This window comes from Coniophora puteana (assembly GCF_000271625.1).
Source record: "Coniophora puteana RWD-64-598 SS2 unplaced genomic scaffold CONPUscaffold_9, whole genome shotgun sequence".
In the NCBI taxonomy this organism is placed as follows: Eukaryota; Fungi; Basidiomycota; class Agaricomycetes; order Boletales; family Coniophoraceae; genus Coniophora; species Coniophora puteana.
Window position 1 is genome coordinate 505,382 of NW_006913061.1, and position 17,450 is coordinate 522,831.

General features: G+C 52.8%; 4 protein-coding genes across 4 annotated transcripts; 1 reads left to right on the forward strand and 3 right to left on the reverse strand.

Moving 5' to 3' along the window:
- Window positions 1–117: 117 nt before the first annotated feature.
- Window positions 118–928, forward strand: CONPUDRAFT_60018 (uncharacterized protein; the record flags this gene model as incomplete). The annotated part of the gene is made up of 2 exons (XM_007772291.1): window positions 118–197; window positions 250–928. The coding sequence occupies 2 exons, from the start codon at window positions 118–120 to the stop codon at window positions 926–928; spliced, it is 759 nt and encodes a 252-aa protein (XP_007770481.1).
- A 5,918-nt stretch (window positions 929–6,846) lies between these two features.
- CONPUDRAFT_83309 (uncharacterized protein) lies at window positions 6,847–7,578 on the reverse strand. Its single transcript, XM_007772474.1, has 3 exons — window positions 7,426–7,578; window positions 7,088–7,343; window positions 6,847–7,038 (listed from the first exon to the last, which is right to left on the reverse strand). The coding sequence occupies exons 1-2, from the start codon at window positions 7,515–7,517 to the stop codon at window positions 7,112–7,114; spliced, it is 324 nt and encodes a 107-aa protein (XP_007770664.1). The 5' UTR covers window positions 7,518–7,578; the 3' UTR covers window positions 6,847–7,038; window positions 7,088–7,111.
- A 3,278-nt stretch (window positions 7,579–10,856) lies between these two features.
- CONPUDRAFT_155613 (uncharacterized protein) lies at window positions 10,857–11,191 on the reverse strand (the record flags this gene model as incomplete). Its single annotated transcript, XM_007772475.1, has 2 exons — window positions 10,857–10,909; window positions 10,966–11,191. 2 exons carry the CDS (start codon window positions 11,189–11,191, stop codon window positions 10,857–10,859), a joined length of 279 nt encoding a protein of 92 aa, XP_007770665.1.
- Window positions 11,192–15,775: 4,584 nt separating this feature from the next.
- Window positions 15,776–16,968, reverse strand: CONPUDRAFT_83310 (uncharacterized protein; the record flags this gene model as incomplete). The annotated part of the gene is made up of 3 exons (XM_007772476.1): window positions 15,776–16,367; window positions 16,427–16,497; window positions 16,563–16,968. 3 exons carry the CDS (start codon window positions 16,966–16,968, stop codon window positions 16,191–16,193), a joined length of 654 nt encoding a protein of 217 aa, XP_007770666.1. The 3' UTR covers window positions 15,776–16,190.
- Between the last annotated feature and the right edge of the window lie 482 nt (window positions 16,969–17,450).

Consider the following 17,450-nt stretch of genomic DNA (forward strand, 5'->3'; position numbering starts at 1 on the left):
CGTGCACTGGTCCGACTTCCAGGTGCGTCGGTTGAATCGTCTACTTTACGTCGAGGCTGATGTCGGATGTTTGATACATGGAAGACTTGACCGAGTATATCCAAACTTCTCGCCCAGATGACCGTCACCAAGATCACGCTCTTTGACATACCAACGACGCTACCTGTTCCTACGTCGCCGAATACTTGGAAAGTGAGGTTCGTACCTACTTGAAAGCATATCTCAGTCCCTTACTCTTCACCTTCTTAGGATTGCACTCAACTTCAAGGGACTGCATTACACTACTCGATGGGTCGAGACGGCTGACATCGAGACCGTCTGCAGCCAGCTCGGTATACCACCGACCAGCACGTCCCCGTCCGGCGCACCAAAATATACCCTCCCCGCCCTCATAGACGAGACCCGCTCCACCGTCAAGCTATCCGACTCAACCCCCATCATTACATATCTCGAAAGCACCTACCCAGACCCAGACCCACGCAGGGCGCTGTACCCCGCCGACACGCGTGCTCTACAAGCCCTCTTCGAGGCGCACGTCGCGCAGCGCATCACGGCACGCCTTATACCCGTCATGGTCATGCACATGTACGACAAGAAGACGCCCCGCGACCGTGCCGACTTCCGTAGACGCATGGAAGCCGCGTTCGGGAGGCCGCTCGAGGACATCGAATTCAAGGGTACCGCCAGAGAGGAAGCATGGCGCGAGCTCGAGGGAGCGTTCGATGAGCTGGCCGTGTACAAGGAGAAGAGCGGTGGCGTGTACTTCACGGGCGGCCAATTCTCGGTGGCGGACTTGACACTCGCGGGCATTATCCTGGCCATGCGGTACGATAGCCCGGACGAGGCATGGCCGAAGTTGCAAGAGTGGAACAAGGGAGAGTGGAAGCGGTACATGGACGCGTTCGAGGAGTATCTCATTGTGAGATGAGCACACGGTGAGCTATGGTGCCCTCGTTTGGTACAACGATCGTGTAACCACCCCCTTGTTAATCGATGCATACAATAGGACTCGGAGCTCCGTTATCTCTTCCCGAACGACATCCACGTTCATGTTTCTGTGTGAAGGTATGCTCTGCCGACCAATATAGTTGTTTGTGGTCTGGACTCCATACGACAGCCATCGATCTGGCTCTATGAACAAGAACGGTTCACTAATAGCTACCACGGTACTGGTAACAATCTCGCTTTCATGATCGAGACGAGTGAAAAGAACTTCCGTCGTGGCGTCGAGAAATGTCTTGAGCCCTTCCGATCAACATCTTTCCCTCTGACGTGCGAATGAGGTACGCAGAGAGTCTTCATGTACTAAACCTGTCTGACCGAGATATGTTTAGTTTCGAGTGCCATCGCATGCCGATCGAGGGTCAACCATAGCGAGTCATGAACTTCTTCATCCAGCCCTTGCCGAATGGTTGTTTTTAAACTGTGGGTCTTCGTTAATGTTGCGCAACTTCTACAGAATATGTGGAAGCTTAGGCACGGAATGAATGCTCATCCTAAGATATAGCATAGTTCGTGACGTCATGGCCGCTGTCTACGCTCTGGTCAATAGTTTCCGTTTCATGTTCTAATGACACGCACTGTTATCAGCTCCATAGGAGTCTTTCGTGGCTTCGAGGTCCCCGGGTCGATATGACACGTTCATAGCGGAAGTTTGACGGCAACGCGCACGTAGGTGATTTCGCCGATCGGCACGTTCAATCCTGAGTTTCCTATTGATTAGTGTCGTTTCCGGTGTCTCACGTCGGGAAAGCTGGACAGCGGTCGTCCGCGAGCTGAAGATCGCGATGGTACCCTAAATTCTCAGGTGGGCATTGATCTCAGCCGTTCACGCATTATCTCTAGTCATCGGCACGTTGTTGCTGATCAGATGACAGGACATCCCAGCGACCCTCTTTCGACGAGGCAAATATACACGCACTTCTGTACCCTCACATGTAGGAGCTAGGTGTTATCCCAAGTTCCTCTTTGTACGCCTCCGACACCCCAGCATCCAGGTGCATAGAACCAAAATAGCATATCGCCTTTAGGCGCTTGTTTCCTTATGTTCTCTGCTGGGTGCACGCTCATATCGCAAACGCCCGCGGCGGACTTACCATCACCTTGCGACTCTCGAACCCTCTCTAACGCTCGCACGGCTACGAGGCGCCCTCACAGATGGCCGTCAGATATCCTTCTTGAACATGGTTGAGGACACGCAGCGCCGGCGTGCCTCTCAGATAGGCACGGAGCTTCATCGTGTTCGATGTTCGTGTGTAACCCATCCATCCATCTGTTTGTGCGTGCTATCTCCGCCCTAACCTCCATTCAATATAACAAGGTTTCGGACCGTACCCTCTTTCTGTAGCGTGGATTTCTGCACCAAAGAGATGATGGAAGAAGCCCTCTCAATGGAGAAGAATGCCCGTGTTTACGTGTTGCGCATCAGCGATCTTACTCTAGAGCCCTCGAAGTCGAGGCCTCCGTCGTGTCGCACCCCGCCTAACCCCGGTAGAGCACTATCTTGACTATCGAGAAGTCTTGAACTTGCGCTTGAGCTTACTTCTTACCTATCTGCGACGCTCGCACACCACATACAGAGAAGCGATATGTTTCAGGTAACATGCGCATCGCGCCAGTATCTGGGATAATGCACCGGCGTCAAGGACTCCTTGGCGCCCGTTTGGAAGTTCATAAGGTTCTCGATAACAATGCAGGATTCATGATCGCAGGACATTACTTGCCTTGTTCCCAAAACGACAAGTGCGGCTGGCTCAAGCTCCGGTGCTTAGTGATTCATTTACGATGAGCGTGTGCGCCAGCATGACAGGAAGCATCTAATCATCTACCATCGAAGCCGAACTGGGTCTGCACGGTACCACATGTTAAACTTAAACCCCCGGGTGCGCCGCACAGAAAGCACGCAGCAGCAGCAGCATAGCACGCGTTTGACAAGCCCAACATCAACGTTTCAACGAGGAACCGTGGGTGCTCGACTATGCCAAACACAGCAAGGGAAGGCTCTTCTCCGGACGGGTCCTCCATCTCTGGCAAGCTCGCTGCTCGTCCTGCTAAAATGCGGCCTATTAACGGAACCAAGAAAGAACTTGATGAGCAGATCCCCGCGCGTCTCAGCAATATCACGAGTGACGATGCTCCCACCCGCATCCGAATAGCTGCTGATCGATCTCAATCGATCCCAAGGTGCGGAACGACGCGTGCATTGTAGACCGGGGAGCGCCATTCCGGTCCTCTGGCCGTATCCTCGCACTATCTGGGTCCGAGTTGACGCGGAGACAGCATCATCTATTCTGTCATAGACAACAAACAGACACGAGCTTCCCAGCGTAAACTTGGCGATCGAAGACTCTCGCGCTGACTACGGACACCTTCACAGTTCACGCCTATTCATAGACCTTGGCGAGAACAGAGTGGGTCTTACTGGACGCCGATCAGATTTGTAACAATAAGTCTTGTCGAGAATATCGCCTTGTCTGAACCAAAACCGAAACTTTCTAGAGTACCGTGCGTGCAGAATATTGAGAACTTTACTTGCCCTTCTAGCCATTCGATTGATAATGCGTGAGACTCAACTTCAACCAGGCTAGATTCTCATCTGACCGTGTATGCGTAGAGACTTTTACCACTTTGACAAGTATCTGTTCACACGTAGTGTCACAAGGCCAGGCCATGAGGGTAACTTGAACATCACTAAATGGGTGGGAAAAGTTTGACCGTTATACCGAGTGATCACCGTTATAATATCATCGTCGAGATAGTTTTGTATGATCACGAATGGTGACACATTCCCATTGAGTGAACATATCCTTATGGTGTGGCAGTGAATTTCGGCCGAACACCATGTCGCGGACACTTTACCATTGATCAAAATCGATGATCTTGCTCGTACATTTGTTAGTCGAATATAAAATACGGAGACCATTTCAGAAACAAAATTATCATTGAGCGATAACTTCAACTGCATATGGCAGCCACCGCTTTAGGTAGACACGAACACTAACGAACAATAAAAACGGTAGAGATTCGAATACCCGCTGACCTTTACAATGATGCGAACCCGGTTGCATTGGTGAGAGCCTCGTCTTCACCCAAAAAAAGCTCTTGATCTGTACGTGCTGCAGTCTCTGCTTCAGAAAGCTATGCTGGGTCTCCTTCTTCATCGCTGGTATCACCGCTCTCTGTCTGAGTGAGGTTGTACACCGCTCCGGCGTTGGTCTGGTGGATGGCTCGGGATGCTCGGGAGAAGCGGAGAAGCGGAAAGAGGACGGTTCGGGATGCTCGGGAGAAGCAGAGAAGCGGATGGAGGACAGCTCGGGATGGTCAGGAGAGGTAGAGAAGCAGAGAAGCGGGACAACGTGAAGGGATAAAGGTTGGAATGCATGGGGTCGCCGACATGTATATATGGGCGACCTCTCGCCTCGCTTTCCCCCATCCGCATGTACTACTGCGTATGGGGTCTAATATACCATAACTTCTAACACCCACGTCCTCCCGTAGCAAGGCACCAGCGAGCGCTATCGAGTCCGACCTCTCCTCAATTGAAGAAGATCCAGCGCCGGTGCCAAAGCCTGCCATTCGAACCAGTGCCAGGATTAGTACAGGGGGAAAAACAACCGGCGAAGAAGACTGGCAACTAGGCATGCTATATCGGTGTATCACTGCTTCATTTCGCTCACGTCCCCTCCCTTCCCAGAGATTGTTTGTCCCGGGCCTGTGTTCGCCCTAACGTATGTTTTATTTTCTTGCTCCCTTCCAACTGTCGCTTCACGGTCTATACACTTTATTCTTTCTTTGTACTTCCTGCGCCTGCGCTCGTCTACTGCTGCTGCTCTCGTGTATTATCCTCGTTCATCGGTTTAACCTCGCATAATGCTACATCATGTACTATACTATTCACAATGAATGTCTTGTCATTGATATCATGGGCGAGATTGCGAGTCCTCATCATATGGTGTGAGCTTTTATCATACGGCATAAAACACCAGCCGATCTTATCATGTAATTATCATGCAGGCACCGTCAACGGTAAGATAGCCATCAATATTATAATATCATCCCTGATCTGACCATTTCACCGTCTGATTTTGGTCTGATTTCCTGTATGTTAAAAATGGACTTTACGCTCCACTCGTGCTGGAGATTCAAAATATCACTAAGGTACGGTGTCAGTTATAACGGATTCTACTACTGCTCATGTACTTATATTCGGACCGCCCATTTAGTGATGAAGATCATAACGCTTTTTATGTACTTGCCGTCGGCACTTGGGTAGGTGCGGAATGGCATTCCGACTGTCTCTGCGATTCCGTGCCTCTGAGGTACTCCGAGGACACTCAGGACCCGTTGCTGTGTCTCTGGATCTCGTACAATGGTTGCCTCGAGGCGTACACGGGGTGTACTCTGCTCTCTCAGGTTTAGCATTCCAAATTTACTCGTAAATGAATCTCTCGCCCTAGACTTCATATAGAATTAATCTTAACAAGAAAGCATACCTGGAATACTGCGCCCTCCACATCTATCATCCAAAAGATCGAGTCGCAGAGATGGCCAAGAAAAGAGGCAAGATCAGAAATATCTACCTCGGGAAGCGTACGCACATCATAAGAATGACAAGAGTGTTTCGAGTTACATTGTTGTATGTGAGACAGAAGACCTTTTCTTGTCGATGGTGAACAAGGACGAGTCCATCCGCGGCTCTTAGAAACAATGTATCTTTAGGTGGGTACCTCAGCATCGAACAAGCGTCTATTGCTGTGTCACATTGAAAATCGAGAAAAATCTGCGTGGAATGCCTCGCTCAGGCACTGAAATCACTAGTATACCAGTAATCAATATCATAACGCCTGCGAAAGAATTTAAATAGTTGTGTTCTTGCAGACAACCCGAGAACAAGATTTAAAGCAGAAGCTGAATCATAGGAGATCTCTTACCTGATATGACCGTGTTCCATAGATCAAAATCAAGAACCATTCGGACCGACCGCTGAGAATTCAGCCAAAAACGCGGACATGAAAAGAACTGCTGTGGGTCTCAAAACCGTCTGCTGTACACGGTCATATAACAAAACGCCAGGATCGACTTCGCCGTTGGAAGTCCATACCACCCGTGAGTACGAGGAGAGTCGTGCCGTGGCAAGACGCACGGGAGGTCCGGTGTCCACACGATGAAACGGACGCTGGTGGAGTTGCACCACGGTGGGGACGGGTGAAAGAGAGCCTATAATTACGGGTTGGAGAACGGAAAGAAGACAACTGGGAAGGAAAGACTTGTCTACGAGTTTAGCACTGAGTGATTGGTGGGGCTACGAGAAGCTGAGAAGCATGTCTCGAAGAAGTGCTTCTATGAGCGCTGTTAGAACTCGACCGATGTTGTCAGAAGGTCTCGGGTGCCAATTCTCTCATGCTGGTCTTCCTCTATTCAGTTGCATATGGTCTGGATATCAGTGTTGACGAAGTTTCATATGGAGTAGTAATATGTGTGCTACATCTGCTCGTCTATCATGATGGTCAGCCCTCGAACTTAAAAATAGAAAAGGAAACACACGCTAGTTTTATTTTTAGCGGAATCATCAAAACAGGAAATGTATCCTGTATCAAGCGTCTGTGAAATCGGTCAAGGTCGTACAAAGGGTAAGCATTTGTTCGAAATGGAGTGACGGATAGGGACAAAAAATCGTCTTGGGCGGCAAGCTCGTGGTTTCAGGCGCTTGAGCTTGAGTCTAAGAGATCAAACAATTCAGATTTAGGCCTTACTATATTATACAATGTCCTTCTTACCCAAGCGTCTTCGATTTTCGCAGACTTAGTCTCATCGCGTGATCGACAAGTAGAGAAGTAACGAACTCACATCGTAGGGGCCGAAAGTAGTGCAGGACGGCCAGTCGCCATATTGGTAATGCAACACGCTTTTACACCAGCCGTATTGCATGGATCAATATCACGACTGCTTCGAGACTGGTACAGCAGTTGACACACTGGTTGGTGGTGCGCGATCTATGGCTCCACAAGGGCACGAGCGGTGGAGAGCTTGCCCAGTGCTCTTTGTCTGCGCATGAGAAACCGAAGACACGGGAACAAAAGTCACCCACCAATGTCTGCATCCCCTACCCCGTTCAGGAAATTGAACGCGGAGAAGTAGTGGCCCTGTCATCCTCTTCTGGTGCATGCTCAGCCCTCTCTCGACGGCGACGGCGACTTGAGCCATGGGAATATTGGAGCTGCAACGACACTATGGACGTCGTATATCCAATGTGACGTACCGCAACACGGGCGCATGCCGTGTGTTTCACGACACGCATGAGACGCACCGCGACTGTGTATGACATTGACTTACTCACGCCGCCCCTTGAGACACTGAGGTCAAAGGACGTTTTCGGAAGGCGCTGACATATGGCATGATGAAAGGGAACTCACAAAGACCATGGACAAACCTTGATGCGATCGCCGCAGTCTCAGTCCTTCCTGCGAACCACATGCAGTTGGCGCGAGCGATGCGCTTGAGGAGCGCGAAGTGTCCATCTTGAGAGCATGGCGCTCTACGCACCGTGCCGTGCGTGAGACGCCTTGAGAAATTGACACCCTGTTGCAACGCCCGCGTAGTTAGAGTTCCATGTATATTTTGTAAGACAAGAACCACCACGGACGTTCCCATCGACCGCTTGTGGCCGCAGAGCGTAATGAACGGGGGACGTACCGTACTCACTGCATGTATGCGCTGGACATCGTGAGCATGGTTGCTCGGGTCATTCGATCCGAACACCGAGTTTATACAATCGGCAAAGCAGGAGAGGTCGGCATCCAAAGAAGCACACAGCGGGGACGGACACCCCCCTCGAGCCTTGGGAGTCGTCCCGATCAAAGTCCAGGTGGAGGCACCCACGGAGACCCACGGGTCACGGCGAGACGCGACGGAACGTCGTCATTCAATGAACTGCGACGACATGCTGTGAGAGGACCAGGGAGCATCAGCCGCAGGCACCCCTGCGCGTTGTCAAAACCCGAGGGGCTATGAGTGGGGTTTCGGGAACCTCGGTCCAGGTCGCCGGCGTCGCTTAGCGGAGAGTTGTAGGCGTGCTGCACCCCGATCAAGGTTGTATATGTCAAGTTTGCGATCGAGCCTACCCGATGATGTTATCGTAATGTGACCCTTGTTCATAGATTTGACGCACAAAAGTGAAGAAGGCTGGAACGTGGCGAAGTCCTGGTAGGGCGTGTCAAGGATCAGCTGAAAGTGGAGTGCAGTCTTGGGAGTAGATATTTGCTCATCCGCACGTCAACTCTCGCACCAGCCGCCCGCCCTGCATATGCAGACATCTGTTGCGTTTCAGAAGGTTTACTATAGTGTGTGAAAAAAGGGTTATCTAGATGATCTTGCCTGTCGCGTAAGAGCGGTCTTCTAGCAGATGCAGAGATCAGCATGTTTGTTCTGATTGGCGAATGAACTTGCAAGCTTGCAATCGACTCCCTCGTGCTGTCGATGAAGTGATTCAGCGCGATCATAAGCACTCAAACGACGATGGTAAGATGCAACGCTGAGTTCGATAGTGTGTACACCGCAGGCAAACACCCATATTCTGGACCCGAAAATCAGTAAGAAAATGTCCTGGAAAGGAATCATTTTCCGTGATGTTTCCCTTTGAACAATAGGTTTCGTGTTTCGATCGATTTTCGGGTGACGGAAATCGAATATCCTTCCGCATATGGAAGGTGTGGCCGGCGGAAGTTTAAGTTTCCGCATAGACTTGCCTTGTTTGGACGTTGTGCACGGCAAAAAATGATAACTTTCCTCATGCTGTTCCTGATCCGGAAATCCATAGGAAAAGGATTTCTTTCCAGCTCATTTTCCGTATCATTTTCGGGGCCATAATTTTGGCGTTTGCCCGAGGTGGTAGTGACGAGTCGTCCGCTAGGAAAAAGGCGTGGCAATTTCCACGCGCGATCCGGGAAGTTCCGGAAGCCACCCGCGACAGATGCGCTCACACACACATGAGGGCGCTTGGACTTTGGAGGCCTTTGCCAGCAAACTTCTCCAGAATCGTAGGCGTTGATTACGACGAACATACCCAGGGTGATAAACGTCGATTCTGATGGAGAAATCTACGGCGATCGAGAGAATCACACGAAGTGACGGACGAAGATGTAACCGCCGGTATATGCAACGTGGACGACACTTGATGTGGGGACAAATTCCCTCCAGCGTCTCGCACTCAACGTGGATCGGATTGCCCATCAAGGGCTTCAACGGAGCGTACTTGACAGTCACATCCTCCAAGAGGGAAATCAGAACGATCGAACAGTGATCAGACTCGGTCTGTCCCGGCGAGTACGGCCATGTTCAAGTCGATGTGCTGATCAGTTCTTTGGATGGATATCGTTACATGTATCCGCACGACAGCGCGCGACTGAACGCCCGCACACGTCTTGTACTTTCATGGCAGTAAGATGGAGTGAACTCGGGCTAACTCCGGCGTGCAGTGCACTGATCAACGATGTGATCGAGAAAGAAAACGAGGAAGACAGGGTACTTCCGAGTTCTACACGAGCTTATCTTCTGTTGGTGGGTATATACCACCTCAAAACTGCAGCCCGTTCTAGTGGAATGGAGGTGCTTCTTCTTCTACAACCCGACATGATGCCGCTTACCAGCGAAGCATTTCCTCAGTATCCCCGGGCTGCAGCTTTGAATCGGAGCCAGATTTTCGCTGAATCCACCAAAGAAAGTCATTTATGCGAAAAGTGCGAGAATGATAGCATAGTGTACGCACAGATCATTTGTGGTACCAAGTTACATCGAGGAAAACAATGGCCAGCACCGCCGACAAGATATATCAAGGAGATCGCACCTAACGCACCAGTGCAATGGTGAACGAGCCTCTCGGTCCCGCGTAGGGTGATCCCAGGCTGTCTCCCATCTAGATGCGATCACTCGCGCCGTCGGCGTGTGCCATTTTTACCTATCACCATATCTTTTCCTAGGCTGAAAACTCCCCTTCAACCAGGCCCAAGGGTATCTGCCGACGGCTCTGCTGAACGGTGCTTGCGGGATCTCGGGCGCGTCTGACACTGAATGTAACCGCACCGTCGGCAGTGGCCTGTGGGATCGGATTTGGATGGCAGAACCGAGACAAATATAACGCAAACAGGGGTGGGGGTCGGCGCTCTCGACTCTGGCGTACTACGTGCGATGATGGGTCCCTGCGCAATGTAAGTGCTGGACCTAGAAGAAGGTCGACATCGAACGCCAAGAAAGTTCTGTAGACGAACGCACCAGAGATCCTACTTAGCGCGCACGCACGCATTCGGGCTGCGTTCCGCGGGCGAGCTCAGGCTAGAGATGAAAATAGACCCGTGCAGTGTGGGTCAGCTGCATGCTACTGAGAGTCCAAAGTAAAAGGTCAAGCCAAGAGTGGTGATATCCTCGGACAGTAGAACGCCCGCACGACGCGGCGACACAGCCCGCCAGACGTCCGACCATAGGGCTCCCCGATGGGCGGAGGTAAGCGTGTACTCCCACTAGAAACAATGGCTAGACCTTAGAAACCAGTCGAGTCCTCGTCGGCCTTGCATAGACCCGCCGCGCGCTACATGCTATCACATACCCACAGGAAACATCAGTCCGAGCGTACTGTAGATGTGATTGTGATCATGAAAGACCGACTGCGGCCCCGCCTCGTATTGATCCCCGTCTGCATCCCAGGCGCACCTAATTGTAGATCACCGGACGAAGACCCCCCACAGCATCAGCCAGGTCCAATTTTGCCCCAGCGCCCAGACTCAAACCAGAGATCCAGCTGCCTGATGTCGTGAGTGTGGGCGTGGGCGACCTATGTGAGAAGGGAGAGCCAGGACAAGGACATCTTAGGAGCACTTCCCAGGGAACTCCGCACTCGACGTGGGATCGTGCACGGTGACTTGGGGATATCGGCACCGTTTCCGAGCCCAAGTTAGCACGGCACGATGACCGCACAGAGGTGGGGGCGCGTGAGCTCCAGTTGCCGCAGCTCAGCCCGAAGCCTTGAGTCCAAGAAGGTTTGCATCCCCTGGCAGGGGTGGCCCTGCCAGCGGACCCGCGGGTGCATCGGGTGCGTAGGTTCAGTCGGTTGCCTGGGATGAGAATGCTTCCCGCCGGAGTGCGAGGCTTCATCCTGAGCGTGCATTCGTACGGGAAGTGTCGTTGACAAGCCTTTGGACATGGTGTGGGGACGCAGCAACGTTGAGAAAGGCAGGTCCCTCACAGCCAGATGGAGCTCCACGTCATATCGACATCATAACATCCCGCATCATGACCCGAACGGCAGGCTCGGGGCCGAGCCAAAGTTATCTGATAAGTGTGATCGTGGTGTCGGCGAGCGAGTTTTTAGACTTTCATCCCATCGTCGTCACATATCCGTCGTGTGGGAGTCTTTTCCTGCGCAACATACCCAAATTTGTACATTCCGGCTACTTATGTTTCGCTCAGTGGGTAACAAGAGATAATCACGCTACAGCGACTCGCCCCGACCGTGGCGATCACTCCGAATGCTGAGAGACTTACAGCCCATGTCCCAGGTCTCCAACGGAACTGAGGTTACGCGCCCGACACTAAGGCACCGCCTGTGCACCTGTGGGTGCTTACCCAGCAGAAAAACATATTTTCTCTTACAGACGCTCTCTCCCAGGACACGTCCCGTTCTGGGACTTTTGTCACAAGTCTGCATTCCAGCCGTCGCTATGAAGCGCCCCCATGCATGTGTCCGACCACCGTGTCTGAACTGTGGAGTTGAGGCTGATGCCACACTCAACCCAAACCTCTTGGCCGTGTTTGAAGATGGGCGCGCACATCCATTATCCATTATGTCGGTGTCCCGCAGTGTCGGCTCGCGGAAACACGTCGTAGTTAAGCTTTCTGTGGCGTGGTTTGTTGGTCTCGTGTTCGGTCACCATGTCTCTAGATCCTGATACAACTGTCTCCGTCATTGCAAAACGTTTTTTCAAGCTAGCGAGGATTAACATAACTTGCGCCAATATGCGGAAGGTGCGCGGGACTTGTCAAGCCTCGAGGGTACCGGAACGAAGCACTAAAAATGAACGCGGATCGGTCGTTCCGTAGGCCGAGCACACCTGGACGACGCCTAATTGATTAGGAGCCCGTCGTCAACGGAAAGTCTGCAAGCTTACAGTAGCTCAGGCACTAGCAAAGGCCTTTCGAGAATATAGTGTTTTTTCTAGTCTGCACTGTGTCAGCCCATCTGAGGTATTATTATTCTCATGGATCCCTCTTGGCACCATCGCTCACGCCTCGTGCACACACCTTGCCACACATACGAAAAAGTGGTTGCACTCACATCGTCGTCAGAGCTGCGAATGTGGGCATATGTGTTATGGAGTGATGCAATACAGTACGCGGCTCCGAACGCGCGGTACGTACACATTCTTCTCATCGTCAACTCGCCACTTTGTTTGATATGTTGCATCGCGCGTTTCACAGCCTCCGTAGTGCTCGTCGAGATTGCCTATTACCGTAAGAACGTAAAAAGTGCTGACCATGCCAGGGCGGTGCTAGCGCTAACTCGTCGTCAACATGCCAACAGTTGAGATGTCGTCGGTGGGAAGTCTCCGGCATCTTGGGAAACAAAGGCAACCGGGCGCGGGACCGACCTACCGGTCCTACGAACAGGGTTCAGCACTCAATTGAGAACCAGCCCGGACCCAGGTCAGGTCCCCAGCAAGCGCCGTCGTTGTCGGAATTGTCTGAGCGTGCTTACAGACACTGGGGATTATCCTGAGAGCTGGCCGAGCCTCGCCGACTGTCTGCAGAGGATGTGGCCGCCACTGAGTCTCACACCCAGGCTTGTGCCCTGTACAGTGCCCCTGTCAGTACAATGCTCGTGAAACTCTAAGTCTTGTTGAAGCCCGTTACCCAGGGAGAACGTTCAGTGACTTCGTTTGTCCCGCCCTTTGGTTCTTGTAGAACTTGGACCTGGGCCTTACTATTAAGGTGGACGTTTAAACAGTACCGTCGGAAGCTTGAACTCCGAGGACACCTGAACGTTTTGAGCCCCCCGATAAGACAGAAGAAGGATAGATACGACCTTCGATTTGGCACAACGAGAAACCTTGATTACTGCACATACATACAGTGCAGAGATCCTCGATCGACTCATCGATGCAGTACGGCGAATGGCAACGTAACTCCGGATGCGGATGCGGGGTAGACAGGTGGCGTGCATCCCCAGCGCTGCAGCGAAGCGCCGTCAGCAGACCGCCCACAGGACCACTGCAGGCATTCGAGGAACCATCTACATCAAGCACGAGAGATCAGGCGGCGCTGGGTGAGAGAACGTACCGCCACAGGCACGCAGAGTGCCAAGGGAGTGCAGGCAGGCAGTGAACATGGGAGATTCGCACTGGGAGGTATCAAGGGGCTAGGCTGCAAGGGGCAGCACGAGGCGGCTTTTTGGGGCAAAGTTTGAATCGAGGCTGATGGCTAGTTGTACACGAGTTGTGTTTGCGAAGAGGTGAAGATTCACAGCAAGCTCCAAAGAGCAAGGCTGACGAGGCTGAGTTTGTGTTGGGTGTAGTAAGTAGACGTGGTAGTGAACAAGGCTTTTCGGGGTGGCCCGGATCGTGTTCCGGAGAGCACTATAGCGGAGTCAGGAAGCATCCGAGTCCAATCCTCAGACAGATCCACTAATACTGCAACGATGATGCTATGTGTACTCAGCCCCGCTCTGTGATAACGATTCATGACAACCTTTAGTCACAGGTCGTACAGCATTGGAACAGAATCTCACACCTTGTCCAATGCGCTTCATGAGGCAAACTGTATGGCCAAGCAAAGCCATGAATTGACAAGTCTGATGAGCGCGCACGGATTCCCATGACTAGCGTCGGCGCAGAACACCTGCAGCACCTTACAGTCGCTTTAAGGTCGTCCGTAGTACTTTCTACGAAGCATGCATCTCATCATCGACCATGCACGTCGAACACCAGGAAAGGCTTCATACTAAACATCAGCGGGCATCAACGTCAATACGTTATTGAGCGCAAACCAAGCAGCAGAAATAAACCTCTCGATGAGTCACTGTAGCTATGTCACTCGGAAGCTGGAGCCCGGGAGCCACCAACTTGCCTTTGGAGGCTCGAGGAGCTCCGAGTCGAGCCTATCTTTGAATTCGAGTGCGTAGTCGAGGTAACCGAGTAACCAGAAGGCGGCAATCCACGCACCGCCCGACGCTCGTCACCGTGACGTCGCACATCGTCGTCGTCGCGCGTTGGGCTATAGTATGTAGTCTATAGTAGTCTCGGAGCTCCGAGCCATCCTAGAAGCTGGAACAAGATTGTCAAGCCTCGAGGCCCCTTCAAACAGGAAAAAGCAGAGGAGAAAGCACGCAAAAGGCAACTCTCAACACGAGCCCGCGACCCTATCCAGGAGATGGGCTCGATCGCGCCGAAGGCCTCGTTTCCGCGTCCAAAAGTTGGCGCTCCGCTCCAGGCGTCAACGCGTCAACGTCACGCGCGTCAAACCAGCCCATCTATCCACTTTGCGACTCCAACGACCCTACACGGCTTCCCATGCTCACTCGGATTCACGGTTATGCACTTGCCTTTAACTTTGTGATATCGCAGCAAGCACGGCGACAACGAAGTTGCCCAAAGCAGCAGACGCCAGCGCAAAGAACCCGCAACTGACATCGCCCCGCCGCCACTGACGCACACGGGCTCTCACACTGATCAGAGGTGCCAATGATCGTGTGTACGCACGGTGCGGCACACTCTGGCACACCACTCTGGCACGCTCACTGTATGCGCACACCGTGTGTCATGTACATACCCGTGTATCAAGTACCATGCACATCATAAGTTGATCACCAGTGGGGAAACTGTATGCGCACGTACTGTACTGCCTATCATGACGCATCCCCCTCCTCTGAATCCGAACCCGCGCACGTCACGCAGTGCACGCCCTTGTCGACGTATGCACCACATTGCACCATGTTCTTCAACAAGGCCTTGGCTTACTGGGCAAAGCAATCATGCGTGCAAACGCACGGTCAGGCCAGCTAGCGGACGGACACCAGCCAACCACTCGGTGCTACAAACGTTTGCACAGTCTGTCCTACATGTTCTATTATCGAAAAAAGACAGACGAAGAAAGAAGACCTTCCAAAGTTCCACAAATCCACACAAGGTTTCACCACCTCAAGCTTGGCCCTTGACCCGCACCGCACCCGCAGCGCCAGGAAAATACGTTCACGCACGCACCGCACTCACTCACTCGCCCACCCGCCCACCCACTTTTAAGTTTCCCCTCCGTTTTCCCTCCGGCTTCGGATCGATTCATTGAATATCGATTACGATGATCTCACACACGCTCAAACTCGGACAGCCAACCAGCGAGAAAACAGAGTTTCAGAAAGTTCTTCGGATTCGAAAAAACTCGGGTTCAGATTCAGAAGAAGGCCAGGGTCCCCCGCGCGCGGGGAAAGAACGCGCGTAACGTCGATTAATATGGTATAATGAACATGGACAGACGACCACCCGTTGGTTACGTATGTATGATTTGTAAAGTAATGTGTGAGTGCAAGCCGAGCATGCAAACAAGGGGGGTCAAAGTGCAAGATACTACTCGAGGATAAGTAAGCGCATGGGCGCGGCAGAGCCAGGCAAGGGGTATATGGTACAATCAGAACCCGTTGGTACAGAATGGAAAATGTGCAGTTGTTGTTGGTTGGACTTGCAAATGGACAGAGAACAGCGCGCCGATATAACACCCTCGTGGGGTGAGGAGGTAGTTGGTTGGATTGGTCTGGGGAGTGCGGCGATGGTGGGGTGATATTGAGTGAGTAATGTAGCGGAAGGGGGTGTGTACGATACGAAGAGCCGCTCCGGCGCGCATGCGAAATAGTAGGTGTGGATTATGGTACAGTCCGAACGATTATTGATTATGCTTGTCATGATGGTCGTCGTGGGAGAGGCGAAACGCGGAACAAGAAGAAGAACCGGAACAGAAGCTTGAATGTAGAGCACGAGGATGGACAGAGTGGACAACAGGCGGCAGGCAGCGATACGCGAGAGTGAGAGTTCGAGCGCGGTATATGCGAGGGCAGAGTGAGAAAGCAAGGGCGAGGAGGGGTGTGTGCGAAGCGTGTTGTCTGATGCGGCAGGCGTAGATGTGCGCGGTAGAGCTCAGGAGAGACAAGGGTCGATTTTTCACTCGAAGTCGTAATCGACCGCGACGCGACATGCCTCGTTGTCCTGTGTCCGGCCATGTTCCCGGAGAGCCTGCGGGGAGTAGAAGGGTGTATCGCAGGCGGGGCACGCGTGGGAAGGGAATGTCCGGACAGGCGCAGCGCGTCCATCAGGCGAGCGGGACCGTTTCGAACACGGCTAAGGGAGGAGAGGGGTCAATATGCGCGACTCGGAACGGGAGCCGGAGGGGTACTCACCGAGTCCTCCTGCACTCCCAGCGACTGCGCCTTGCGTTTTAGTGATGGTCTTGATGATGACGATGACGACTCTGATGAAAGAGGGGAGTGGCGTCAGAGGGGTGGTGATGGAAAGGAGACGCGTGGGGAGACTTACCAGCAGCGAGGGCCTTGGCCGCGACATCGCGCCAGGAGGTGACGCGCTTCATGCGGATGTCGTGGGTCTCATCTGTCCAAAGGACCTTTTGTCCCAACGAGGCCTCATCCGAGACATATGAAGAGCAATACGAACTGCTGTCGGTGCAGTCATCCTCGTCTTCCTCATCCGACGAGGAGGTCGGACATGACGAGGCGGAAGAGCAATACGAGCTCGAGTAGGCGACAGAAGATACGCGACGCGGGGGCGGGGGGCCCTCGACGAGCTGGATGATCTGGATGGCGTGGGGCTGACGGACGTAGAGGTGATTTGGGGAAGCGACCTTTGACTGGAAGTGGTCGAACATGTGAATCGGCGAGGAAGAGGAGTCCGAGGACGATGGCGAGGCGGGGTGGGGGTACATCATGGGTTGTTGGAGGGCGAACATGGGCGGGGAGGACGGCTGGGTCGGGGGTGGGGAACGAGAGAGAGCGTCCGTCTGAAGAGGAGTTTATATTTCGATTCGGACGGTGCAGCCACGCGAGCGAGCGACAGTCAACTTGTGCTGTCACGGACAGAGTGGGCCATCCGAAAATGGGAAAGCTCTGACCTGCGAGACCCATACGAAAGAAGTCGGCCAAAAAGGGAAGGCATTACCCGAGCCACGGCCCTGAGCTGAAGGGAAGGAGAGTGAAAAAGAAGCAGCGGCCTGTTTGTTTCTTGTTTGCTCGGAGATCCTGACGATAAACAGCGATCTGGGTGGCTGATCCTGCACTCCGCTTTCGTCCATATCCGATCGAGCAGATTTCCCAGCCTGCCGACGCTCGGCTGCACAGATCTCAGGCTGGCCAGATCCACAGCCCCTTGCACATGGCCTTATTCGGCAGGTGTGTTCCCATGTCCAATGTC

Bases quoted from the DNA above. Each gene is read 5' to 3' on its own strand.
- CONPUDRAFT_83309 (XM_007772474.1), bottom strand. From the start codon at position 7,517: ATGGACACTTCGCGCTCCTCAAGCGCATCGCTCGCGCCAACTGCATGT. The intron at 7,344-7,425 runs GTCCATGGTCTT...CAGTGTCTCAAG, and splicing joins CGGCGATCGCATCAAGGTTT to GGGCGGCGTGAGTAAGTCAA.